At 40.6% G+C, this 26,210-nt stretch overlaps 1 protein-coding gene across 12 annotated transcripts in view; it reads left to right on the forward strand.

The window, feature by feature from the left end:
• The window catches only part of FGGY (FGGY carbohydrate kinase domain containing), a 566,317-nt gene extending 541,776 nt beyond the window's left edge, over window positions 1-24,541 (forward strand). For 4 of the 12 annotated variants that reach the window (XM_023549536.2, XM_064282044.1, XM_064282045.1 and 1 more), the window contains 2 exons: window positions 10,022-10,083; window positions 16,024-24,517. In XM_023549536.2, the coding sequence (XP_023405304.1) occupies window positions 10,022-10,083; window positions 16,024-16,105 (144 nt within the window). In that variant the 3' untranslated portion in view covers window positions 16,106-24,517. Of the gene's footprint in view, window positions 1-674; window positions 8,701-10,021; window positions 10,084-16,023 lie in introns of those variants that run through there. The other 8 variants (XM_003411156.4, XM_064282042.1, XM_064282040.1 and 5 more) reach the window with 8 other exon arrangements.
• The last annotated feature ends 1,669 nt before the right edge of the window (window positions 24,542-26,210 follow it).

The raw sequence follows: 26,210 nt of genomic DNA on the forward strand, positions 1-26,210 counted from the left end.
AAATAACTCCCTGATCTCTGCCTTTTGTCCACATCTATCTGTTAAGGTGGGAAGGGAAGTAGCATTTATGGAACACCTTCTCTAATACAAGTGTCCTGGATCCCGGGCCAGATTAAGGCATGTGAGGGCCCTAAGCATTGATAATCCGTGGTGCCCCCACTCTACTTAATCATGCATTCGAATGGGATATGTGAGTTATATGCATATGTGTTCAGTGAATCAAATCTATTCTGGAGATGGTCTCTAAATTCAGGTGGGACATACTCAAGGTCATACTTTGGCTCTCGCGGACTTGTTCTAATTGTCTTCAGTTTCAACTCGAACTTGCACATGAGCAGTTGATGGTCTGTTCCACAGTCGGCCGCTGGCCTTGTTCTGACTGATGGTATTGGGCTTTTTCCATCATCTCTTTCCACAGATGTAGTCAATTTGATCCCTGTGTATTCCATCTGGCGAGGTCCATATGTATAGTTGCCATTTATGTTGGTGAAAAAAGATATTTGCAATGAAGAAGTTGTTGGTCTTGCAAAATTCTATCATGCGATCTCCAGCATCGTTTCTATCACCAAGGCTATATATTCCAACTACCGATCCTTTGTCTTTATTTCCACCTTTTGCATTCCAATCACCTGTAATTATCAATGCATCCTGATTGCCTGTTTGATCAATTTCAGACAATTTGGAAGACAGCTACCTGGCCAAACGATTGAGAGAGATCCATATTTATGCCTATTCCCAAGAAAGGTGATCCAACCAAATGCAGAAGTTATCGAACAATATCATTAATATCACACACAAGCAAAATTTTGCTGAGATCATTCAAAAACAGCTGCAGCAGCATATCAAAAGGGAACTGCCAGAAATTCAGGCTGGATTCAGAAGAGAACATGGAACCAGGGATATCATTGCTGATGTCAGACGGATCCTGGCTGAAAGCAGAGAATACCAGAAAGACGTTTACCTGTGTTTTATTGACTATGCAAAGGATCATAACAAATTATTGATAACATTGCAAAGAATGGGAATTCCCAAACACTTAATTGTGCTTATGAGGAATCTGTACATAGATCAAGAGGCAGTTGTTCAAACAGAACAAGGGATACTGCACGGTTTAAAGTCAGGAAAGGTATGCTTCAGGGTTGTATCCTTTCGCCATACCAATCAATCTGTATGCTGAGCAAATAAGAAGCTGGACTATACGAAGAAAAAAGGGCATCAGGATTTGAGGAAGACTCATTAACAGCCTATGATATGCAGATGACACAACCTTGCTTGCTGAAAGTGAAGAGAACTTGAAACACTCACTGATGAAGATCAAAGACCAGAGACTTCAGTATGGATTACAGCTCAACATAAAGAAAACAAAAATCCTCACAGCTGGACCAATAAGCAACATCATGATAAATGGAGAAAAGATTGAAGTTGTCAAGGATTTCATTTTACTTGGATCCACAATCAAGAGCCATGGAAGCAGCAGTCAAGAAATGAAAAGATGCATTGCCTTGGGAAAATCTGCTACAAAAGACCTCTTTAAAGTGTTAAAGAGCAAAGATATCATCACCTTGAAGACTAAGGTGCACCTAACCCAAGCCATGGTATTTTTATTCACATCATATGCATGTGAAAACTGGGCAATGAATAAGGAAGACAGAAGAAGAATTGATGACTTTGAATTGTGGCGTTGGCGAGAATATTGACTATACTGTGGACTGCCAAAAGAATGTAAAAATCTATCTTGGAAGAAGTCAAATCAGAAGGCTCCTTGGAAGCAAGGATGGCAAGACTGTGTCTTACATACTTTGGACATGTTGTCAGGAGGGATCAGTCCCTGGAGAAGGACATCATGCTTGGTAAAATACGGGGTCGGCGAAAAAGACAGAAGACCCTCAATGAGATGGGCTGACACAGTAGCTGCAACAATGGGCTCAAATTTAACAATTGTGAGCATGGGGCAGGAGTGGACAATGTTTCATTCTGTTGTACATAGGGTTGCTATGAGTCATAACCAACTCGACGGCACCTAACAACAACAACAACAACAATATATATGTGTATATATGTATATATGTGTGTGCGTGTATGCGTGTGTCTTAAGCTATCCATGCTGTAACTTCTTTTTAAATATGACTATAATATTAGCAATTGAATGAAAAAGTGGCATCTCATTTTAGCAGAATGACATGAAATGGATTATAAAATTTTTAGTAGATTCAGGATACTAAGAGTTTTACTATATACCACATTTTTTACAAGAAGAATATTCTACAACAAAGAAAATGAGTCAGTGAACTGAGTTGTTTCAACAATCAATGTAATATTCTGTGGATCTCTCACAAAGAAAAATTGACTTTCACTAATTTTGCTTTAAGCAACGCGTACTTCAATTTTGATGCTTGTCTTGCAATAAATACTGTATTTATAAGTGAACAAATGAGATATGTCAAAAGAAAATTTAAATGATCAGAAAACAAATTGCTGTGTTTTTTAATAGATCTTTAATCTCTAACATGTTGTAATTAAAAACATTTCTTTCCATTCCTTGCTCTTACAAATTTTTCAGTGATTTCATCACAATTAAGCTGCCGAAACTTCCATACACAATAAGGATAATGAATCAAGTCTTTCTTGAATCACTGTTGTACGCTAAGGGTTTTAGAGTCTCTTTAGGGATGAAAATGAGTGTTCTGTTGTGCAATTTGTGATCATTAAAGTTAGGAATATTCATAAACAATTGGGAAATACTCATTGTATTTTATCTTCTATTATGGAATCATACATGCCTGCATGAGTAAATTTGTCTCTCCTGAATTTGTAAACCTATTTCTCACGTAAGAATGAAATTGTCATACTTCTCTGTAAAGGTTTGTATTTAAATCACTGGGATAAGCCTGCACTGATTTTTTGGATGCCTTCATGCTTTCTTCATGAGGTGTATCCACATTGTTTAAGAAGGAAAATCTATTTGAAAGAACTTCATACACTTTTGCCCCTCTTTTCATGCAAGATTTAAGTGTGTGTCGATGGTGTAGTATGTGGTTACACAAAATTGATCTCTGGCACTCAATACTTACAGACCACTTCCATCACTTACTTGTTTCTTTCTAATGGTTCTGCAGTAGTGAACTGCTTGATAATCAGTATTTGGCAGTATTTGTTTTGTTGTGTTTTCAAATTTTTCAAAATTTTCTCTTAAAGTATGTACATACTCTGTTAATGACTGATAGAGATCTGTGCATGTCTTAAATTTACTTCTGAATCTAGGAGGGTTTGACTCATCCAATGAAATGCTGAAATATATTATTCCACATAACCAACATAAATACAGATGCTAGTGTTTGTATTTTGTTGATGATGTTTTCAGCTTCTTCTTTGGTATCTCCTTTTTGTGTCTGGTCTTTAGCAATATTTTCTAAGGCATCTAGAATTTGAGTGTACAATTCTAGGATTGCACTCGTTGCTACAGCATGTGCTTCCCAATGTGTATTAGAAAGACATTTTAATAATCATTGCCTAAATCTATTTTAAAAACTGCCCATCGGTGAGTAGAGATGACAAAAAATGTGTACAGTAACTGAGCAGTAGAAAAAAATCAGCTGCTTCTGGACAACAGCCTACTGTGATACTGCAATACATCCTACTAGATTAAGTCAATGTGCTGTAGCATATGGTTTGAAAATGGCATATTCATTATGTTCTAAAATTTTCTGTTGCATGCCTTTATAACACTCTGACATGTTGCCAGCATCGTCATAGGATTGGTCTCTGCACTAAGAAAAATCAATTTTGGAAACTTCCTATAAATAGTGAAGTAGTTCATTTGCAATTTCTTCACTGGTATGACTTTTTAAGCTAATAAATGTGATAAACCACTCGACAAGTTTTCCATCTGTTGGAGATCCGTATCTTAAAACAATTACTTAGTTGATCTCTATGAGAAAGATCAGGAGGCCAATCTGCAGATGAACTGAAATATCAAGCTATGCTTATTTCACTGAAAATAGTTGATCAAACTTTATCACTTACTAAGTTTATTAATTCTTCACATGTTGTTTGAGACGTATATGATGAGTTGCCCTTTCCTGTATTACCATGTTTTGAGATGTGACCTGCTAAAAATGGATCAAACTGAGCAATAAGTTCAAGTAAACACAAAAAATTTCCATTTTGGGGGCACCCAAACACTTCATTTCTTCCTCAAAAAGATAGTCCACATTCCGTGGTTGTTAATAATGACAGCAACAATGTGTTGCAAAACAGCTTTCCAATACTTATGTTCTTCATTAATTTGTGTTTCCAGTTTATGAGCTAAGCCAAGACCGTGTCTTCAGTTTAAATATGACAACATACAGTACCTGTGAATTGGACTGTTTTCATGTTTATCAGTCATATTCAAGTTGCTCCAGTCACTAGATCTATTCATAGAAAATCAAGAATTAAATGATTTTCGACTGAATAGTTTGCCAACAAAACAATATACAGGGCTGACTGATGGTGAATACAGTAGCCATTCCATCTTATAATTTTCACCTTATAATTAGCTCTGCGCCCTAGAAATAGACTCTTGCTACAGAACCTTGTTTACCACTCAGAAATTTTCGACACAAATTTTTCAAATGGTCCCATGTCATGTTGACAATCACTTGGCCTTTTTTTGACCCAATAAATTACATCTTTAGAAGAAAAATTATTCCACAAAGCAGGATCTGTATTTCTGTTATTTATGGGGGCCGCAAATGCAACAATTTCAGGTTCTAAAATAATTTCACTTTCTATACCTTTATTAATTTTTTTTACTACAGCAAGGAATGGATGCAGAATTTGGAACATAGCAAATAAATTTGAATAATTCAAAATAAATACAATTTCTAAACAAGTAAATTTTATAAAATAAAATTTACATTTGAATTTGGACATTAACGCAAAAATTCATATTTGAACATTAGTAAGTAAAAAATTGATTTGGAACATGTAATTTTGTTCTTCAAGTCTGAGATACTCAAAAGAAATAGTACTTATAAGGTGTCAGAAATAATTTCATTTGTTTGTCGTACGATGTTTGTTGACAGGCCCTTTGCAGATCTCCACAAGTATTTTTTGTCTTGAAATAATAGTTAAAAACTTCTGCACTCACTTTCCATACTTTGATATTGCATCTCCACAGTTCTTTGGGCTATTGCTGATACCCACTGGGGGCGACAGCAGTCACAGAGAGCACGGTACAAATACAAGGGTATGCTCAGTCCGAATATGCGTTTTGATTCGCTTTGCGCAGGGCAGGACCAGATATGTCACAAGTCACGTGATTATGGTGTCACGGACATGCTCTTATGTGGTTGACAAAAGAGCACTGAACGTGAAGTTATACCTGATCAGTCCAAAATGAAAAGGAAAATATAGTTGTTATCGTACACAAAATTTATAAAGTGTACATTTTCTTTTTTTGTGGAATTGTTCAACTCCCATATTTCAGAGATGCTGATGTAACAATAGCACCACTTCTTGACAAACAAGTTTGTTTTTCGAGTCATGACAATATCAATCAATTTCTTAAAGTCTTAAGGGAAATGAAAAATAAAATACATTTATATAATTTTTATTATCTAAACATCCATTTCCTTGAGGAATTGTTCAATTTCCTTACAAAGAGGTATGTAAAGATTCTGATAAAATATAAATGTAATGTTCTGATAAATGTCCTCTGTTGCTTTTTTTGGAAGAGGAATTTAGAAGCATACTCATTATCGCAAAACAGAAACATAGTTTACACAATAAATATTGAATTTTACATCCTCTTAATGTGTCTAATACCTCATTTATTAGCATATATAGAGTACTATCAAGCACTGAGTCCCATACAACAGACAATAAAAAACAAAGCTCACTTGATACATCAGTTAAAACTTTTTGTGTTAGATAAATATAAATATTTCTGGTATTTTTGGATATTTGCTATGTTAGTATTATATTAAATTATTACCCATGTTATTATTATATTAAATGTATGCTAGATTGGGTCCATGTGTGTGCCAAACATATTTTAAAATTGAAGCTATAAATATTATTGTTTACAAAACTTAGGCCATAACTCTGTACGTAAATGCTGTACAGTTAAAAAGTAAGGTAATTGAATTCATTGCATTGATTGACTTATTCGAATTCCCTCGCTTTTGCACATCATCTGGGACTGCAATTGGTTGTTTACCAGGACATGCACAAGAGCTTACCTTTGTGTTTGTATCATGACAAAGAACATTGCTGGCCTTCCTGGTTGGAGTTGCTGCATCAGCGGACATGAATGTATAAGACGGTTGTCTCAAAATGGATCAAAGATCTGTTATCTATTAATGTAATCCGTCCTTGCACAGAAACCACTCATGTTGGATCCAGTGGCATATTGGGTGAATGTAGCAAGAATTAGACTGGACAGTCCACTCCCTCCTCTTGTTCATTAGACAGAAATAGCGTACTCCCAAAAAACTCACTGAGATAAGGAATTTCAACTACATGGGAGAGGATCATAGGGGACAGATGCCAGTAAAGGTATTGAAGTGGTAGGGGCCTCATAGCTTAAACAGCCTCGTGAGTGGGTGCCCTCGTGACCAGCTGGCACAGGCTCACACACTGGAGCTGGTGTCAGCTTCGTTTAGTACTCTCTGCCAGTTCCCTTCCCCTGTGGCGCTCACTTTCCCTTGTGTCCTGTCTACTTGACATCTTTGTTTTGGGTCTTTGCTTTGGACAATTGATGCTCCTGTTTTGTTGATGCCATAAGCACGTGCTTACCCTGCTTATTGGGTAATCCGCCCTTGCCTGGATCCCACCCGTGACAGCCATCCTGGAATGTTCTCCCACATCTTGGGCCTAAGCATAACCAGGAGGGGTATTCCCTGATGGCATTGTAAAGATTCACAGACAGAATGACATGCTAGAGGCAAGGTCCTTGCTAGAAGCATAGCCAAGCAGGCTGACTGAAGGACGAGGCAAGAACCAAACAAGAGAATAAGTATCAGAGTTGGTGTTGGAATTGCTGAGACCATCTCAGCAAGACACAGGCTTGCTTTAAGGGAATCAGAACTTAGTCTGTGAAGAAAATGTGCCACACCTGTGGTGGGGAGCAGAACTCTTAAAATCTTCCTGTTAAGTCAAACAGCAGCAACCTAAGATGTGTTTTGCTGTTGGCCCCTTCACAAAATGGCCCCAGACTGCCCTTTTTGAGTTCCTGTCTTTTCTCCATAGTTTCCTTTTATTTTGATTTTTTTTCATTGTTTTTTAAATCTCCTCCCTACGTAAAGCTGCCATTTCTTTCTTCAGTCAGTGTGTTTGCAACTCTCAGCATCTCTAATCTTTCAGTCAGCACTTTCAAATCCATTGAGGGCCAGGAAACCATATAACCCATTCAAAACGTCCACGCCATCTTTCGGGGAAGAGTCAGTAGAGCAGCCTAACAGGAGTAAAAATTTGCATAACTGATTAGCAGATGAAAAAACTATCCAGTTTCCTAACCTGTGAATAACTATTGAAAAGAAGTTTATGTTTGCCTCTAACATAGTATTTATCACACTATATTTTGATGCCACCACTCATCTGCCAGTTTGTCATACCGTGGTGGTTTGCATGTTGTTGCAATTCTGGAAGCTACACCACTGGTATTTGAGATACCATCGGGGTCACTCATGGTAGACAAGTTTCAGTGGGACTTCTAAACTAATGAAACTGGACCAATGGGTCCATGCCTGGCGGGCAAGAAGCCAAACTCTCAGACACTGGTTTTGAGAGGAAGAAAGAGTTTATTTTGCAGGCTAGCAAGCAAGAACTCAGAGGTATTGGCCTCAGATTGAGTTCTCTGATCTGCACAAGCAATGTACAATTTATACTTATTCATTTAGGGGTGGAGGGAAAAGGTAGGCAGGATCAGAGGTTTTACCTATTCATAGTCTCTACTGAGTATTTATTACAAGGCAGGGCTAAGACTTGGCACAGAAGTAGCCGATGGGCCAAACACTTCTGAAATGGGCTCAACTATTGTCGATGATACATTTCCAGTGATTTTGGTTCTTTGGCATGAGTCTTTTGGTTCCCAGACATGTTTCTCTTGTGTTATTGAGCATGTGTGGCAGCCCAGGGTCATTTGTCGGTCATCATGGTCTGCTCTGTGCATGTCGGGCTACTCTGAACCAGTTAGATCTGGACTCTTCCAGGGCTCTCCAGAGGGTCTGAAAAACAACTTAGAGGAAGTGAGTGACATGGTGGGGAGGTGACTGGGAGTAGACTGATACCTGGTGGAGTACTAATTAATTAGGTGTCTTCAGCTTCCAGAGTCCTCTAACACTAAGACAGACTAGGAAAAAAGGCTTGGCGGTCTACTTCCAAAACTCAGTCAGTGAAAACCCTTTGGATCATAGCAGAATACTGTCTGATATAGTATTGGAAGATGAGCCCACTAGGTTGGAAGGCACTCGAAATACACAGTGACTGTAACAATGGACTTGAGCATATCAACTATCATGAAGATGGTGCAGGACCAGGCAACATTTTGTTCTGTTGTACATGGGGTCGTCATGAGTCAGAACCATAACTGACTCATAACTAACAGCAACAACATATGTTGATAATGGTCCACATCACTTCCACTCTGTTGTGAGCTCCATAATGAAAGGAGCATTCTTCATCTCTGTAATATGTATATATACTGAGTGCTGTGCTTGATACCTCAAAGGTGCTCAATATGTTTTATGAATATTCTAGATGTAAGACTCAACAGTATATAGACAAAGTTCTTGCCCGCATGTAGCTTACATTCTGGTTGGTTAGAGGGTGGAGAGGGCTGATAATGAGCATATAAACCAAAAGATGTGTGGTGTATCAGAATGTAATTAGTGAAAATTAATGCAAAAAATATATATAAAGCACAGTAAAGTGGCAAGGCTAGCCAGGACGACAGGGATATCTTTTGAAGATACACATATGCTTATCACATTCTATGTGGTGGTCAGCTATTACGTTTTTTTCCCCCATCTGTTATGTGAATTGCTCCAAGACAAAGAGTGTTTCTCATGCAAATCTGTATCCCTAGCAAAATGTCTAGTACATAGTGAGTGATTAGTAAATGTGTGGAATAAGAAGTTGTACATAAAACGACCCCAGAATGATTCTGTCCTCAACAATAAGAATTCAATAACTGTTTCTAAAACAGGGCCTATTCTGAGGAGCTCTCTCATGCTATTGCTTGTAATCCTCCCTAGTCACGTCTTTCAGACCCCAAAGTTTGGGTTCACTCCATTCACCCTAACTTTCTCATGGCTTTAACAGCCCCAGGAGATTGTCTAAGGAAACCTAACCCTTCCATTCATATAATGGGAACAACGCAATCCATGGCTGATCTTGATGCTGTACACACCAGACCATGTCCACGTAGACACTGCTACGTTTCATCTGTCCAAGAGCCCTGTTATAAAGACAAGAATGTCCTGAAGTCACATTCCAGAACTCAAGTAAATTAGATTCAGCCCAGAGGTCTCATGTCTGGACTTCCAGCTTCAGAGACTGCTGAGAAAACAGCTGAATGTGAAATGAAGTGGTCTTAAATATTTTATCCTGAAGTACAAGTACAGTGTGGGTTCCACTCAATTATTTTATCTTAAGCTTTAGGTGGGTTAGTAGACAATGAGCTCAGTGGCTGATTATGTTGCCTTCCTATGCCCTCACGTCCTAGCAGTGAGGAGGGGAAATAGTTCCCTCCCACTCCTCCTGTGGGACATCACAGAAGTGCTTTGCCTTCTGAGTTGTTTATACCCTGGAGGCCTCAATACACAACTACTAATTAAGCCCAGGCTGTGTGGTCATAAATGTAACCTCAAGTGTTCATTGGGTTTCATCCTTATTACCAGAGAAAATAACTTGAAAAAAGTATGGACCATGTGTTATGGGGAAGTGAATTCTAATTGGAATGTTCTTGCTTGTGGCTAGCTTCAGTATGGTTTTGGCCTTCCATCTCAACTCTCTGTGTTCTGTTTGCTCCTTAAAGGAGGCAATGGCAAGAATGAGCAAAGTTGGGAAAGTTGTGTTCCCCAGGCATGAGGATAAAAGGTAAGTTTACCTTTTTTTTTTTTTTTAGCATGAACAGTGCTAAGGAACGAGAACATACAAACACATGTACCTGTAGAACTGGAATAAACCTTGGAGGTCGTCTAATCCAAGCCTTTCATTTAATAGTTGAGAAAACTAAGTCCCAGAGAGGCAAAGTCACTTGTCCAGGATTAACAGATTTACAAATCTAGGTGGGGCCAGAGTGGGGAGGGGGCAGGGGGAGTCAAACACAAGCTTCTGAACTCTCTGACCAGTGTTATTTTCACTAGGTCATTAGCAGTAAATCTAGTCTGTTCTAAAATGGGGATCTCTTCCATCAAATTACACAGTAGTATTTGTCCAGTCATATACCCTTTGTATCACTTGGCATTGAGGGCTACAACTTGACCTTGATCAGTGTTTAAACCCCAACTCAACAAAACATTAACTTATGGAGCTCTTACTGTGTTCGAGTCATATGCTCGGCTCTAGGCAGGATTTAGAGGGTAATAAGGTAGTCTTATTTGTGCACGTAGATCATTTCAGAACAAAGGGGTAAGTTCTACTAGAACTATGTACCAGGTGACAAAATGGCACAGAGAAGAACAGGATGTAGAGGTAAGGGAAAGCTTTTGAGAGGAGGTTAAGTCTAAGCTGACTTTAAATGCTTAAAAGAAATTTCCAGGCAGGCCAAGGTGGGAAAGACATTCTAGGCAGAGGGAATAACATATGCAAAGTCATAAAGGTGGGAAACAGTGTGGTATGTTAAGGTAACTATAAGCAACTCATAATTTTGAAACACAAAGGATGAGATGAAAAGTGGCAAGAAGTACAACTGGGAAGGTTGGAGGGAGGTGGGCCCTTCATAAAGGACTTTGAGACCATGCTAAAGATATTGAACATCATCTTACCAGCAAAACAAAGATACTGGATTTGAAGCCGTGGTGAGACTTGGTCGAACACAGCTGTTAGTAAGACCCTTGTGTCAGTAGAGAGACCAGATAGAAGGCTTTGTATAATAATCCAGGTTGGATTAAAAAAAGGCCTAACTGCTAGTAAGTTTGAAGGTGAAGGGGCAGTTGTGCAAGTGCTTTTATAATTTTAGGAAAGTTTTTGAGATTAAGACATAAATCCAAATTCCAAGAAAACTTTTTTCAAAAAGAACCACTGTGGTTTTGCTTTCACACTTAGGAAACACAAGGAACCATCAGCATCCATCTGTCGTTGCTAGAATTAAAGACAGTGAAGTTTGTATGTCCCCCATACTTAACAAAAGCTGTCTGAAGAGCTAGGTCAGTCGAGCCCCCAGTTGAAGTATCTATTATGTGTCTGACACTGTGTCAGGCCCTGGATTAGAGAGACGAACACTGCTCCGTCCACACCTTCCTAATGTTCCCAGTAAGAACTTCCAACCAGGAGCAACTGCCTCATCTCAAACTCTTCAAGTGCCCATTGAGTTCCAAAATAGGAAAATCCATCTCATGGAATAGACTGGCCAAAGGTGCCTAGAAACAGACTCACATGAGTGGGAGGTTTCAACAGGGCACATCTCACCAAAGCATGGTCAGTACTGCTTCAGATGAGTATTTGACAATGCTGGAAATGCCCACAGAGAAAGAAATCCAATTTCTTTTCATTTTCTTCTTTATCTCTAGATAGAGTTAGGCCATTCGCCCGCTGAGGTCAGAAGTGCAGGCCCTTTTGTGGAGCATTGAGAGACTAATATTCCGAAGGGATGGCAGCGGGAGCTGTGGGCTGCTGCCCCTTTCCGTTCCCAAGGGCATCTGAAGTATCTCTCGTTTCTTGAAATTAAAAACAGCTTATGCTTTTCCATCTCTGACCTGCGCCTCCCAAGACTTTTGAGGGAAGTCTGTATTTAAGTTCTTGCAATAAACACCAAGGGTTCCTTTTGAAAACAATCCTTGGATTCGTGCTGTAGGATGGGAGTGGTCCTTTCCGAGGAGTAGGCACACACGGTGCTCTAGCACCATCTGCAGACTGGCTCGAAGATCTGCAAGTAGAGCAGGAGCCAGTCTTCCAAGCAGTTCTCACATCTCCTCATTGCCTCAAATTGCATTATTACCTGTATGGGATATTTCCTTAGGTTTGCTGCTAACCAAAAGGTTGGAAGGTCAAGTCCACTCAGAGTTCCTAGGAAGAAAGCCCGGGTGATCTACTTCCAAAAAATCAGCCACTGAAATCCCCTAGAGCACAGTTCTGCTCTGTCACACATGGGGTCGCCATGAGTTGGAATTGCCTGGACAGCAACTGTTTTTTTCCTGTTGCCAGACAGAAGCGACTTACTAAGTGCAGGGGGAATTTAGAAGAGAAGGGATTCCGAGGATTTAAAAAGCCAGTATCACAGAGAACATAATCTAGTGATTGTGCTTGAATAAGCTTCTAGGAGAACCCTAGGTGTCATCCCCATGTCCGGACTGAATTAATACGTGACCTTAGAGCAGTCAGTTAAAACTACCTTTGCTCTCAGATCCCTGTGTGTAAAAAAAGGAAAAACATAGTCCACTCATCTCTTGGCACTCCAGGGGAATACAAGGGTACATTAGTGCACATTTGTAAGCACTTGACAGCTCACGGAGTATGTCATGTTCATTTTCTTGTCAAAAATTCCCAGCACTCTATGACAACGATTCTGTTATAATCCTCTAACGACAAGGAAACTGAGGCTGAGACCATCTAAACAAGTTGCCAAAAGTCACCTTGGTCTCTCTGCCTGCAAAGCCAATGGTTTTCCCACTATACCAAGAATAAGATCAGTGAACAAACTTGCTGCAACATTGTCAGTATTAAAATTGGAAGTCTTTAAGTCTAGAAGAAGGGAGACTGAGCCTAGCTTTCTTTTGGCAGTTTTGAGATTCCAAAATGAGGAGACCCATTGCATATAATGAAAGAACTGCTTAACATTACAGGGTCATAGAGGGTTATTCCAAAACCAAAACCAAACCCACTGCCATCGAGTCGAGATTCTGACTCATAGCAACCCTATAGGACAGAGTAGAACTGCCCCATAGAGTTTCCAAGGAGCGCCTGGAGGATTTGAACTGCCAACCTCTTGGTTAGCAGCCGTAGCACTTAACCACTACGCCACCAGGATTTCCAGAGTGTTATTAGAAGTAGAAAATTCTGTCCCTAAAATCATTCTATGATTGATAAATTTGGAGGCTCGTGCTGAGCATATCATCAGAGAAGCTGAACACTGAAGAAGAATGTAGCATCAGGATTGGAGAAAGAGTCATTAACAACTTGGGATACGTAGATAATACAGCCTTGCTTGCTGGAAGCTAAGAGGACTTAAAGCACTTACAGATGAAGATCAAAGACGACAGCCCTCACGTATGGATTACATCTTAATATAAAGAAAACAAAAATCCTCACAGCTGGACCAATAAGCAATATCATGATAAACAGAAAACACTGAAGTTGCCAAGGATTTTATTTTACTTGGATCCACAGTCAACACTCATGGAAGCAGCAGTCGAGAAATCAAATGACGTATTGCATTGGGCAAATCTGCTGCAAAAGACCTCTTTAAAGTGCTGAAAAGCAAAGATATCACTCTGAGGACTGCGGTGTGCCTGACCCAAGCCATGGTATTTTCAGTCGCCTCATATGCATGCATGTGAAAGCTGGGCAATGAATAAGGAAGACTGAAGAAGAATTGATGCCTTTGAATTTATGGTGTTGGTGAAGAATATCTAGTGTACCATGGACTGCCAGAAGAACGAACAAGTCTGTCTTGGCAGAAGTACAGCCAGAGTGCTCCTTGAAACCGAGGATGGCGAGACTTTGTCTCACGTACTTTGGACATGTTACCATGAGGGAACAGTCACTGCAGAAGGATATCATGGTTGGGCAAGTAGAGGGCCAGCAAAAAAGAGGAAGCCCCTCAGTGAGCTGGATTGGCACAGTGGCTACAACAATGGGTTCAAATAGCAACAATTGTGAGGATGGCACAGGACCAGGCAGTGTTTCATTCTGTTGTACGTAGGGTCACTATGAGTCCGAACCAACTCAACAGCTCCTAACAACACATGTAGTTAGATTTCTGAAAGTTTTGGAACATGAATTATTACAAAAGTAGTAATTGGCATTCATATCATTTAATTCACACAACAGCTCCACTGAGGTTATTGTTGTTAGTTGCCATTGAGTTGACTCTGACTATTGGTGACCTTCCGATTCACAGCAACCCTATGAGACAGAGTAGAACTGCCCCATAGGGTTTCCAAGGGGTGGCTGGTGGATTTGAACTGCCGACCTTTTGGTTAGCAGCCAAGCTCAACCAGTGCACAGGAATCGAATCAATGGCAACGGGTTTGGTTTGGAATGGTGACCTTATGTGTAACAAAACAAAACGTTGCCCAATCCTATATCAGCCTCACAAAAATCAGCATGTTTGCATCCACCTTTGTGGCTACTGTGCCAATCCATCTCACTGAGGGTTTCCCACACCTTCATTAGCCCACTACTTCAGCAAACATGATGTCCTTCTCTAGAGATTGATCCTTCCTGGTGACATGTCCCAAGCGAGCAAGTCAGACAGTGTTCTGATGTGATCCATAAGGTTTTCATTGGCTAATTTTGGGAAGTAGATTGCCAGGCCTTTCTTCCTAGTCTTAGTCTGGAAGCTCTGCTGAAACCTGTTCACCATGGGTGACCCTGCTTACCCATACTGGTAGCATAGCTTCCAAAATCATGGCAACATGCAAGCCACCACAGTACAAAAAACTGACATGTGGGTGGTGGTTCATATGGGTAGATCCTGTTATTATCTCAGTTTAAAGATGAGGGAATTTAGGCACAGATAAAGTCAAACATACCCAAGGTCACACAGCTAGTAGTTAGCAAAACCGAGTTTCAAACCGAGGCTTCAGAGTCTATATCTTATCCCTATGTTTACCCCATCATCTCAAGTTATCAGAATGCTTAAGTTAGAAACGTTGGGATCCTCCTACTAATCTCATTAGCTCTGCATATTACAAGTAGAAACCCCCATGTGTATCCAGGATTGTTCTTCCAGCCCCTCCCCCAATTCACAAACTTACACAAAAGCTCCCCCATGAGGACTTCTTTAGAGCACCTCAGAATCTATCAAGAAATGCTAAACTGGCTTCATCAGCTTTCACCCCTTGTCAGCTCCCCCCAGCCAAAAGGTATAAAGACAAGGTTGCAAGTCTTCAACTGTGAGTTGTCTTAACTGCTTTCATCCCTTCTAAACCTGAAGAGTCAGCTTGGGCGTACAGGGAAAGCAAGGCCAACACCAGTTCTGGCAGGCTCACCTGAAGAGTCAGCTTGGGCGTACAGGGAAAGCAAGGCCAACACCAGTTCTGGCAGGCTCACCTGAAGAGTCAGCTTGGGCGTACAGGGAAAGCAAGGTCCGTTATGAGAGGCCTGAAGTGCAGGCACAGCTGCACTTAGTCACATTTTCATGGGCTTTTGCTCCTGGGCTAAGTAATCTACAAAGGAAACCTAGGTGTAGCAGTGGCAAAAAGGTGATTAAACTATTCAGCCTCATCTATAATCAGGCTGTGGTTTTACACCAGTCATCAAACCTGGGGCTAGTTATGTTTGAAATATTTCTTGAAGCCGGAATGTGAAAGGGGCTGACTTAAGCCAGGGCCTTTCGGTATATTACAGTGGAGTCTTCAAAGCCAGACAGACCAGAGTTTGAATTCTGACTCTACCTATTTTAGTTGTACTGTATTAAATATGACTCTCTGAGCAAATGGCCTTACCTCTAAAATGAAGATAACAATACCTCATGTAGGTGAGAGATAATGGGAGAAAGCATGCTGATCTGTTGCTTAGGATGTTCTAAGCATTCACAACAGAGGAGGTGTTAGCAAACACACAACACATACTCCTGTCCTTCTAAATGTTAGGGGAAGCCACATAACAGTTTTGCCTTGACATCATTCAACATGTTCACTTTTTCTCCCACAGATATTACGACAAGAAGTATCAAGTGTTCCTGAAGTTAGTTGAGCACCAGAAGGAGTATGCAGCAATCATGAAGGGAAACTGAACAGGGCCCATGGGTACCGATGCCAGCAGGTTCTGCATCATTGCATCAGGGACCTGGATCATTTCATCCTATATACAAGACTTTTTAGGTCTCATTTCATCTATTCTGCATTGTCTTTAAATAAAGAAATTGAGACATGTCCAGCCAGAACTACAGTCTTCCGTTTGAAAATACCACTGTTACACACTTAGCAGCTTCCACACAGGCAGCATCATATGGTCAGAAGTTTCACACAGAGTCACAGGATCTCATTTGGGACTAGACCTCAAGGATCATCCAATCCAGGAGAAACTTGTTAATTGATTCAATGTCAGCCATAAAATGACTTACATTGCTTTAGGTAGAACATCTAATGTTTATTCTATAGATGGCTAAACACTTATTATTAGCATTTCATTTGAAAATAATGTCAACAGAAAAGTAACAAGAATAGGAATAACACAGAGAGCACCCATGTACCCACCTTTTACCCATGTATGACCTTTTAACATTTTACCCCATTTGCTTTTTCATTTGTATATTCTCTCTCTCGACACACACACATGCACACACACACAAATTTCTTCTGAGCCATTTGAGAGTAAGTTTCAGTAGATTTAACTTTTATATGGCACTGTAGTCTGCCATTCATATTCCAATTTTGTCAATTAACTCAGTCCTTTATGGCAGTTTTTCCCTCCAGTACAAGATCCAGTCCAAGATCAGGTGTCGTGTGCAGCGCAGAATCATCTTCTTGCAGCCATCATATGAAAGATAGGCACAGGCAGAAATCATCAGTGGATCCAAGGAGAATTTAGATGAGGAACAGGATATAAGCATGGCCTAAAGGTATCCCCCCCACAGATTGCTTATTGGTTACAAGAGGACAAAAATGTTAACTATACAGGGAAGAAATAGGACAACATCTTGATTTGGTGACCAAAATTAACTTCATATGGGCAGATGGACATGGCTAGATGGACATATAGTGCCTCTACTAGATGTTACAGTCTGGGAAGGGCATAGCATCACATGTAGGATTCTGACTGGGAATGAATAACCAGAATCTAATAAGGAAACATCAGACAAATCCAAAATGGGGAGCATGCTGTTTTTTAATAGCCTATATTCTTCAAAAATGTCTGTGTCCTATAGACAAGAAAGACTGCAGAAAGTTTCCAGATTAAAGGAAACTAAAGAAACATGATGGCTAAAAGCTTTTGATGCAGACAAGTGGTTTGAAAAACTATAATTGCATTAGTTGATACCACACCCACACCCACACATTCATCCACAATTTTAGACCCAGCAGTAGCTGCTAATGTTGATTTTAGAGCGGTCATAGCTCAGACAAGTTTGTATAGAGGCATGCTAGGACTTTGCAGCATAAGTCAGCAACTTGTTGTTGATAGGTCCCATCGAGTTGGTTCCAGCTTATAGCAACCCTGCTTACGACAGAATGAAACACTATTCGGTCCTGCACCTTCCTCACAGTCATTATGCTTGAGCCCATTGTTGCAGCCACTGTGTCAGTCCATCTCGTTAAGGATCTTCCTCTTTTTTGCTGACTTTCTTACTTTACCAAGTATGATGTCCTTCTCCAGAAACTGATAATATATGCAAAGTATGTGAGACGTAGTCTCCCCATCCCTGTTTCTAAGGGGCATTCTGGCTGTATTTCTTCCAAGACATATTTGTTCATTCTTTTGGCAGTCCATGGTACATTCAACATTCTTCACCAACACCGTAATTTGAAGGCATCGATTCTTCTTCGGTCTTCCTTATTCATTGTCCAGCTGTTGCATGCATATGAGGCAATTGAAAACACCATGGCTTGGGTCAGGCACACCTTAGTCTTCAAGGTGACATCTTTGCTTTTTAACACTTTAAAGAGATCTGTTGCAGCAGATTTGCCCAATGCAACACATCATTAGATTTCTTGACTGTGGCTTCCATGAGTGTTGACTGTGAATCCAAGTAAAATGAAATCTTGGACAACTTCAGTCTTTTCTTCATTATCATGATGTTGCTTACTGGTCAAGTTGTGAGGATTTTTGTTTTCTTTATGTTGAGGTGTAATCCGTACTCAAGGCTGTGACCTTTGATCTTCCTCAGTGTTTCAAGTCCTCTTCACATTCAGCAAGCAAGGTTGTGTCATCTGCGTAACGCAGGTTCTTAATGAGCCTTCCTCCAATCCTAATGCCCTGTTCTTCTTCATATAGTCCAGCTTCTTGGATTATTTGCACAACATACAGATTGAGTAAGTATGATGAAAGGATATAACCCTGATGTACACCTTTCCTGACTTTACACCATGAAGTAAACCCCTTGATCTATTCAAACGACTGCCTCTTGATCCATGTACAGGTTCGTCATGAGCACAATTAAGTGTTCTGGAATTCCAATTCTTCTCAATGTTTATCATAATTTGTTATGATATCCACACAGTCGAATGCCTTTGCATAGTCAATAAAATACAGGTAAACATCTTTCTGGTATTCTCTGCTTTCAGCCAAGATTCATCAGACATCAGCAATGATATCCCTGGTTCTACATCCTCTGGAATCCGGATTGAATTTCTGGCAGTTCCCTGTGGATGTACTGCTGCAGCTGTTTTTGAATGATCTTCAGCAAAATTTTGCTAGCATGTGATATTAGTGATCTTGTTTAATAATTTCCACATTCACTTGGATCACCTTTCTTGGAAATAGGCATTAATATGGATCTCTTCCAGTTGGTTGGCCAAGTAGCTCCCTTCCATATTTCTGGACATAGACTAGTGAGCACTTCCACTACTGCATCCATTTGTTGAAATATCTCAATTGGTATCCTGTCAATTCCTGGAGCCTTGTTTTTCACCAGTACTTTCAGTGCAGCTTGGACCTCTTCCTTCAGAACCATCACTTCCTGATCATATGCTACCTCCTGAAATGGTTAAACACTGACCAATTCTTCTTGGTATAGTGACTCTTTCCATCTTCTTTTGATACCTCCTGTGTCATTTAATAGTTTCCTCATAGAATCCTTCAGTATTACAACTCAAGGCTTGAATTTTTTCTTCAGTTCTTTCAGCTTGAGAAATGTCAAGTGCATTCTTCCCTTTTGGTTTTCTAACTCTAGGTCTTTGCACATGTCATTATAACACTTTACTTTGTCTTCTCAATCTGCCCTTTGAAGTCTTCTGTTCAGTTCTTTTACTTCATCATTTCTCCCATTTGCTTTAGCTACTCAATGTTCAAGTGCAAGTTTCAGAGTCTCTCTGACATCCATTTGGGTCTTTTCTTCCTTTCCTGCCTTTTTAATGACCTCTTGCTTTCTCTATGATGTCCTTGATACCATTCCACAACTCATCTGGTCTTCGGTCATTAGTATCCAGTGCGTCAAATCTATTCTTGAGATGGTCTCTAAATTTAGGTGGGATTTGGCTCTTGTAGACTTGTTCTAATTTTCTTCAGCTTCAACTTGAACTTACATATGAGAAATTGATGGTCTGTTCCGCGTTTGACCTCTGGCCTTGTTCTGACTGAAGATATTGAATTTTTCCATTGTCTCTTTCCACAGATGTAGTCGATTTCATTCCTGTGTATTCCTTCCAGAGAGGTTCACGTATATAGTTGCCATTTCGGTTGTTGAAAAAAGAAGAAATTCACAAAAGGGGAAATACAAATGGAAAAATGAACTCATTGGAAAAGATGTAACCTTCTTACTAAGCAAAGATGAAAATTAAACTAAAATGAGATACTCTTTTTTGTTTGTCAAATTGTTAAAGGTTACTTTTTCTTAATACTTAAAGCTAGCAAATTAAGACAGAATCTTTTATATATTCCTGAGATAAATATTCGCTCCCTCACACGTCTGTCAATTTGTCATACTGTGGGGGCTTGCATGTTGCTGTGATACTGGAAGCTATGCCACCAGTATTCAAATACCAGCAGGGTCACCCATGGTGGAGAGGTTTTAACTAAGCTTCCAGACTAAGGCAGACCAGAAAGAAGGACCTGGTGGCTTACTTCTGAAAAGAATTTACCAGTGAAAACTTTGTGAATAGCAGTGGAACATTGCCTGATACAGTGTGGAAGATGAGCCCCTCAGGTTGGAAGGCACTCAAAATATGACTGGGGAAGAGCTCCCTCCTCAAAGTAGAGTCAGCCTTAATGGCATGGATGGAGTAAAGCTTTTGAGACCCTCATCTGTTGATGTGGCACAACTCGAAATGAGAAGAAACAGCTGCAAACATCCATTAATAATAGGAACCTGGGATGTATGAAGTTTGAATCTAGGAAAATTGGAAATCATGAAAAATGAAAGGGAATGGATAAACATAGATATCCTAGGCATTAGTGAGCTGAAATGGACTGGTCTTAGCCATTTTGAACTGGACAATCTTATGGTCTACTATGCTGGGAATGACGCCTTGAAGAAGAATGGTGTTGCATTCATCTTCAAAAAGAACATTTCAAGTCAGCAAGTAGAAAAGTAAAAAAGCCAATACAATTCAGTCAACAGACATCTTTTGGAGTATTTAATTCAGTGCTAGGAATTATACTAAGCACTGGGGTATAGCAATAAATAAAACATGGCCCCTGCCCTCAGGGAGCTCACAGTCTAATGGAGAATGAAGATGATAAATCTCTCACAGTACATTGTAAGAAGTGCTGCAAAAAAGGACAGCATCTGCCGTCATGCAGTATACCTATCAGAAAAGGAAGGAGGGGTAGAGAGTTGACATTTGGGCTGAAAAGCAGTACGGTGTGATGGATATGAGCTCAGGCTTGGCTCTAGGCCTGGCTTTACCTTTTATTATCTGTGTGACTTGGAGAAGGGTCCTTAACCTCCCTAAGCCTTCATTTTTTAAATGAAGATATTAATAGTATATCTTCAGGATTATAATGAGGATTAAATGAGATAATACATGTAAAGTACTTTGCTCATTTGCCTGGACCACACATACCTGTCTTGCCTAACACCTAGCGGATGCTCAGATAAAAACAATGGTAACTACTGAGCAGAATGACAGCTCCTCATTACAAAGGCCAGCTCTACAACAGTATTCTACAGTATTCAAATGATATGGAGCTCTTGAGTGGGGTCCAAGGTGAAGGTGGATGTGGATGTCCAATCCAGCAGGCCTCGCAGCAGGAGGAAGCCCGGGTCATTCATAACTAGACCCCAGCCAGGGACTGGCTGGGGATGAGAGAGGTTTGGGGAGTTGGAGTCAGCACTCCAGAGCAGGAGTCAGTACAGCAGGATATCAAGACCAAGATTAACCAGGCATTTGCTGTTAACACTGATCAGTACTTATTCAGAAACTAAGACAGGTTTCAGCCTGCTTGTGCAAAGCAGTCATGAATCCAATAGCTTTGCATGACTAGGAAAGGCAGAGGTAGGAGAAAGAATAGTTACCAACTATTTGCCAGGTCCTTCCTGTATGCTCTCTCCAATCCTTACTACAGCACTGTGAACTAGGCAGCATTAGCTCACATTTCAGCTGAGAAAGCTGAGGCTCAGAAAAGATAAAACAGCTCACCCAGAGTCACTCAGGTAGTGATAGAAACAGGATTCAAGTTCAGATCTGTCTGCGTGCAAAGTTTTGGGTGCTGTCCCCCTGTAACAGCTGGAGAGGAATACCATCCCCATCACCTGCTCTTTCATTACACCCAGGCTGCAGCAGGGAAAGTGAGGCAGGCAACAGCGATGGACCAGGCCAGGCTCACAGTGAGTTCCTGCAGAGGGACTTCTCCAAGGCCTATGAGCGCTACCACACTGAGACCCTGCAGGGCCGTAGCAAGCAGGAGCTGGTACAAGACTATCTGGATCGGCAGAGGCAGCTGTTGTTGCAACAGAGAGGAGACACAGAGGTTACAGCAGATGCAACGGTACACCAACCAGCAGCAGCCATTTTGCCAGGTGGTGGAGCAAGCTGCTGAAGTGGAGAGGCTCCGGACTGAGAACCAGGGGCTTCGGCAGAACGAGATGTAGAACTGAGAAGGCGGCAGCAATGGTGAGGAGCTGGGCACCTAGGGTTGCCCCCCAGCCAGGCTGAGCCAAGGAGAAAGTGCCATTTCATACCCATTCAGGCTAGCTGGGTCCCAAGGAGGCAGGTGGAAAATTAAAACTATTCTCAGCACCCTGCGCTCTCTGAGAAAGCTGAAATCGGTTCATACTTCTACTTTGTCATTTCCACAGTTTGTTCTTTGATGTCATCTTATTTTTCATAAAGAAATTAAAAGGTCTTGGCGAGACAAAAAAAAAAAATGCTGTGGGCGACCAGCCCTGGGTGCTGGTCATCCCCTCAGCAACTCATATCCAAGCCAAACCTGATCATGGTTTCTTACAGCTTTATAGAAAAAGGAAACCACCCACAGGTGAGGCAAGGAATGGGGAACCCTAGGATTCCTTTGACATCCCGCTCAACAGTGAGAAGCAGCCTGATAGAATGGGAAGGACTGGGAGATCTTGGGCAAGATGCCTAACTTCTAAGCCTCAGGCTGCCCCTCTGTCAGTGGGTTCACCTGCTACCTACCTCCTAGCTTTGGTTGTAAAGATTCAATGGAAGAACTGTCTATGTAAAGCCCCTAGCACAATGCCTTGTAGGTAGTAGGCACCCCACAAATATTTCTACAATGTTCTCTTAGTACTACATGGCTAGAGTGTTAATTCCTAAGAAAATGATTCTGGTTCCTACTATAAAGTCAGTGTTTCAAGGGAATATAAATGTCTATGTGGATTTCTGTAACCATGTGTAGCTTGATAATAAAAATTGCAATGACTAATACAGTCCTTCTTACATGAGAAAGGGGTTTTCATTTAATGCACACGTGTAAAGTGTAAGTATATTTAGTTTTTCTGAATGAGAAGTTCGGTATGAGCAGAGTGGTTTGTGGGATTTTTGTTTTGTCTTTTCTGCCTACTGAAGGGTTTTTTTTTTTCAAGTTGAAGCCAGCCTCACTTGTTGTTGTTGTTGTTAGGTGCCGTTGAGTAGGTTCCAACTCAAAGTGACCTTATATACTATAGAACAAAACACTGCCGGGTCCTGCGCGGTACTCAAAACGGTTGTTGTGCTTGAGCCCATTGTTGCAGCTGCTGTGTCAACCCACCTCATTGAGGGTCTTCCTCTTTTTCACTGACCCTCTGCTGTACCAAGCATGATGTCCTTCTCCAGGGACCGATCCCTCCTGACAACATGTCCAACGTATGTAAGACTCAGTCTTGCCATCCTTGCTTCTAAGGAGCGTCCTGGTTGTACTTCTTCCAAGACAGATTTGTTCGTTCTTTAAGCAGTCCGTGGTATATTCAATATTCTTCACCAGTACTGCAATTCAAAGGCATCAGTTCTTATTCAGTTTCCTTATTCATGGTTCAGCTTTCGCATACAGATGATACGATTAAAAATACCATGGCTTGGGTCAGGCTCACCTTAGTCTTCAAGGTGACATCTTTGCTTTTCAACACTTTAAAGTGTTGAAAAGAGGGCAGTCTCACTTAGCAAATCATTTTGCCAAGATGCACATTACAGAATTTTAATTGTGACCAAAAATATTTTCCATATGTGAAGAACATAAATCTGGCTTTCAAAAAGCCAAAGAGAACAAAAGCCAGGGGAAGGAGGTGGAGAAGACAAATGTGAGTGGCATGACACAGTGTAGAGCAACAGTAAACCACATGCTAGAGTGTGCTGGGGTCTGGATGAGGCATCGAGAAGGGAGGCCCAGACCGGGCAATTGGTCTTTATATCCAGACATTGTTGCCAGTTGAACTGGGGAGTTGAAGAATAAGGGAGCAGAAATTCTGAGCAAGCAGTAAAAATGCTGTAAGATGGCCCTGGAAAATCCCAGGTTTGGAGGTACCAAATCAGCAGGTGAGGGTAATGAACTAGAATGTGTGGGTTTTAACATTGGTGCAAGGGATAATCAGTTGTTAAGGGTTATTTACCTGTGAGCTCTTGGAGGGCACAGACTGTTCTAGGGCCTTGTGTTTGTACCTAAACAGTCCCTGGCACATAAAGGTTGTTCAGTAAGTGAGTAAATGAATGGATCCAGGAACACATGACATTTTTCTGCAAAAAGAAGACTGGTTGAACTAAAAATAACTCAAAGGCCTCTCACTTCCAGGTCAAATAACCTATGATGTGTGTTAACGTGCCTTAATTTAAGCCAAAACCAGTTGCCATCAAGTCAGTTCTGACTCATGGCAACCCTACATGTGTCAGAGTAGAACCACTCTCCAGGGTTTTAAGGCTGTGACCTTTTGGAAGCAGATGGCCAGTCTTTTCTTCTAAGGCACGTCTGGTTGGACTCGAACCTTCAACCTTTCAGTTTGCAGCCTAGCACGTTAACCATTTACAGCACCCAGGAACTCTGCTTTAATTTAAGAGAGTATCAAAAACTTTAAAAAATGTGCCTTGGTCATAAAAGGTTAAAAGAATCATGCCTGTACTCAACAACTTTCAGTTTTTTACTGCACACACACACATACCCACACACTTTCATTTTGGGTTGTAGCTCAAGCTCAGAAACCTTTTGCAATTTTTCAAGTGTTTTTACAGACCATTTCCTGCATGATATCTTATGGGAAACCAGTCGCCTCATACTCCAGAAATGCCATTGTTCACCAGGGCTGCTGTACACATGCATTCAGATTTCAAAGGCATACAGATACTTACCATCAAAGGATTTAAAATGAAGGACATTGTCACTCAACAAGAAACTAATGACAGCGGAGGTGTGTGATGTAAGATGGGACTTCTGATGAATTACAGAAAAATCTTCATGCTGTCTTGTTAGGTGCCGTCAAGTCACTTCTGACTCATAGCGACCCTATGCACAACAGAACAAAACACTGCCCAGTCCTTTGCCATCCTTAAGATCATTGTTATGCTTGAGCTCATTGTTGCAGACACTGTGTCAATCTACCTTGTTGAGGGTCTTCCTCCTTTCCACTGACCCTGTACTTTGCCAAGCATGATGTCCTTCTCCAGGGACTGATCCCTCCTGACAACATGTCCAAAGTATGTAAGGCACAGTCTTGCCATCCTTGCTTCTAAGGAGCATTCTGGTTGTACTTCTTCCAAGACGGATTTGTTCATTCTGTCTTATGTTTCCATAAATACATTTAACTGCTGTTGACAGTAATAAGAGGAGGCCTTGAATATAAAAAGTTTTTTTCTTCTTTTCTGATTTCTAGAGGGAAAACTTAAAAAGAAAAAGAACATTTTAAAAAAGGATATTTCTCCTGTACTTCTGAATATTTGACAATTGCATCAAATTTGTAATACAAAAATAAAAGCAAAAACTTCTACTAAAAATCAGACTTCTTAATTTAACATTAACTTATCCATTAATTTTATAGTCAATTTCCATTATGCATAGAAAATAATTTAAAATTATATAAACAAACAAAAAAACCAAACTTGTCATCATCAAGTCCATTCCAACTCATGGCAACCCCACATTTAAAGAGTAAAACTGCCCCATAGGGTTTTCTTGGCTGTAATCTTTACAGAAGCAGATTGCTAGGCCTTTCTTCTGGGGCACTGCTGGGTGGGTTTGAACTGCCAACCATTAGGTTAGTAGTTGAGAGCAAACCATTTGTGCCACCTGGGGACATTTAAGGAGCTCTGGTGGCACAGTGGTTAAGGGAAATCCTGGTGGCATAGTGGTTAAGAGTTATGGCTGCTAACCAAAAGGTCAGCAGTTCAAATCCACCAGCTGCTCCTTGGAAACTCTCTGGGGTAGTTCCTATAGAGTTGGAATCAACTTGATGGCAATGGGTTTGGTGTTTTTTTTTTTTTTTTTTGGGTGGGGGTAAAGGGTGGCACAGTGGTTAAGAGCTTGGCTGCTAACCAATACATTGGCAGTTCGGATGCACCAGCAGCTCCTTAGAAATCCCATGGGGCAGTTCTACTGTGTCCTATAAGGTTGCTGTGAGTCAGAATCAACTCAACAGAAATGGGTTTGATTTTTCGGGTTTGGGAATCTTTAAAACCATATGTAGCAAAAATTGTGTAAAGACCTAGTTTTTATTTGCTTAAGTCATGCCTCAAGCCTTGATTACAAGTGTTTCCATATTAAAATCTAGGGTAAACTTGGCTCCCTACTGTACAATTTTAATTCATGTTTGAAATGCG

The sequence above is a fragment of the Loxodonta africana genome, chromosome 3, assembly GCF_030014295.1.
Source record: "Loxodonta africana isolate mLoxAfr1 chromosome 3, mLoxAfr1.hap2, whole genome shotgun sequence".
Classification (NCBI taxonomy): Eukaryota; Metazoa; Chordata; class Mammalia; order Proboscidea; family Elephantidae; genus Loxodonta; species Loxodonta africana.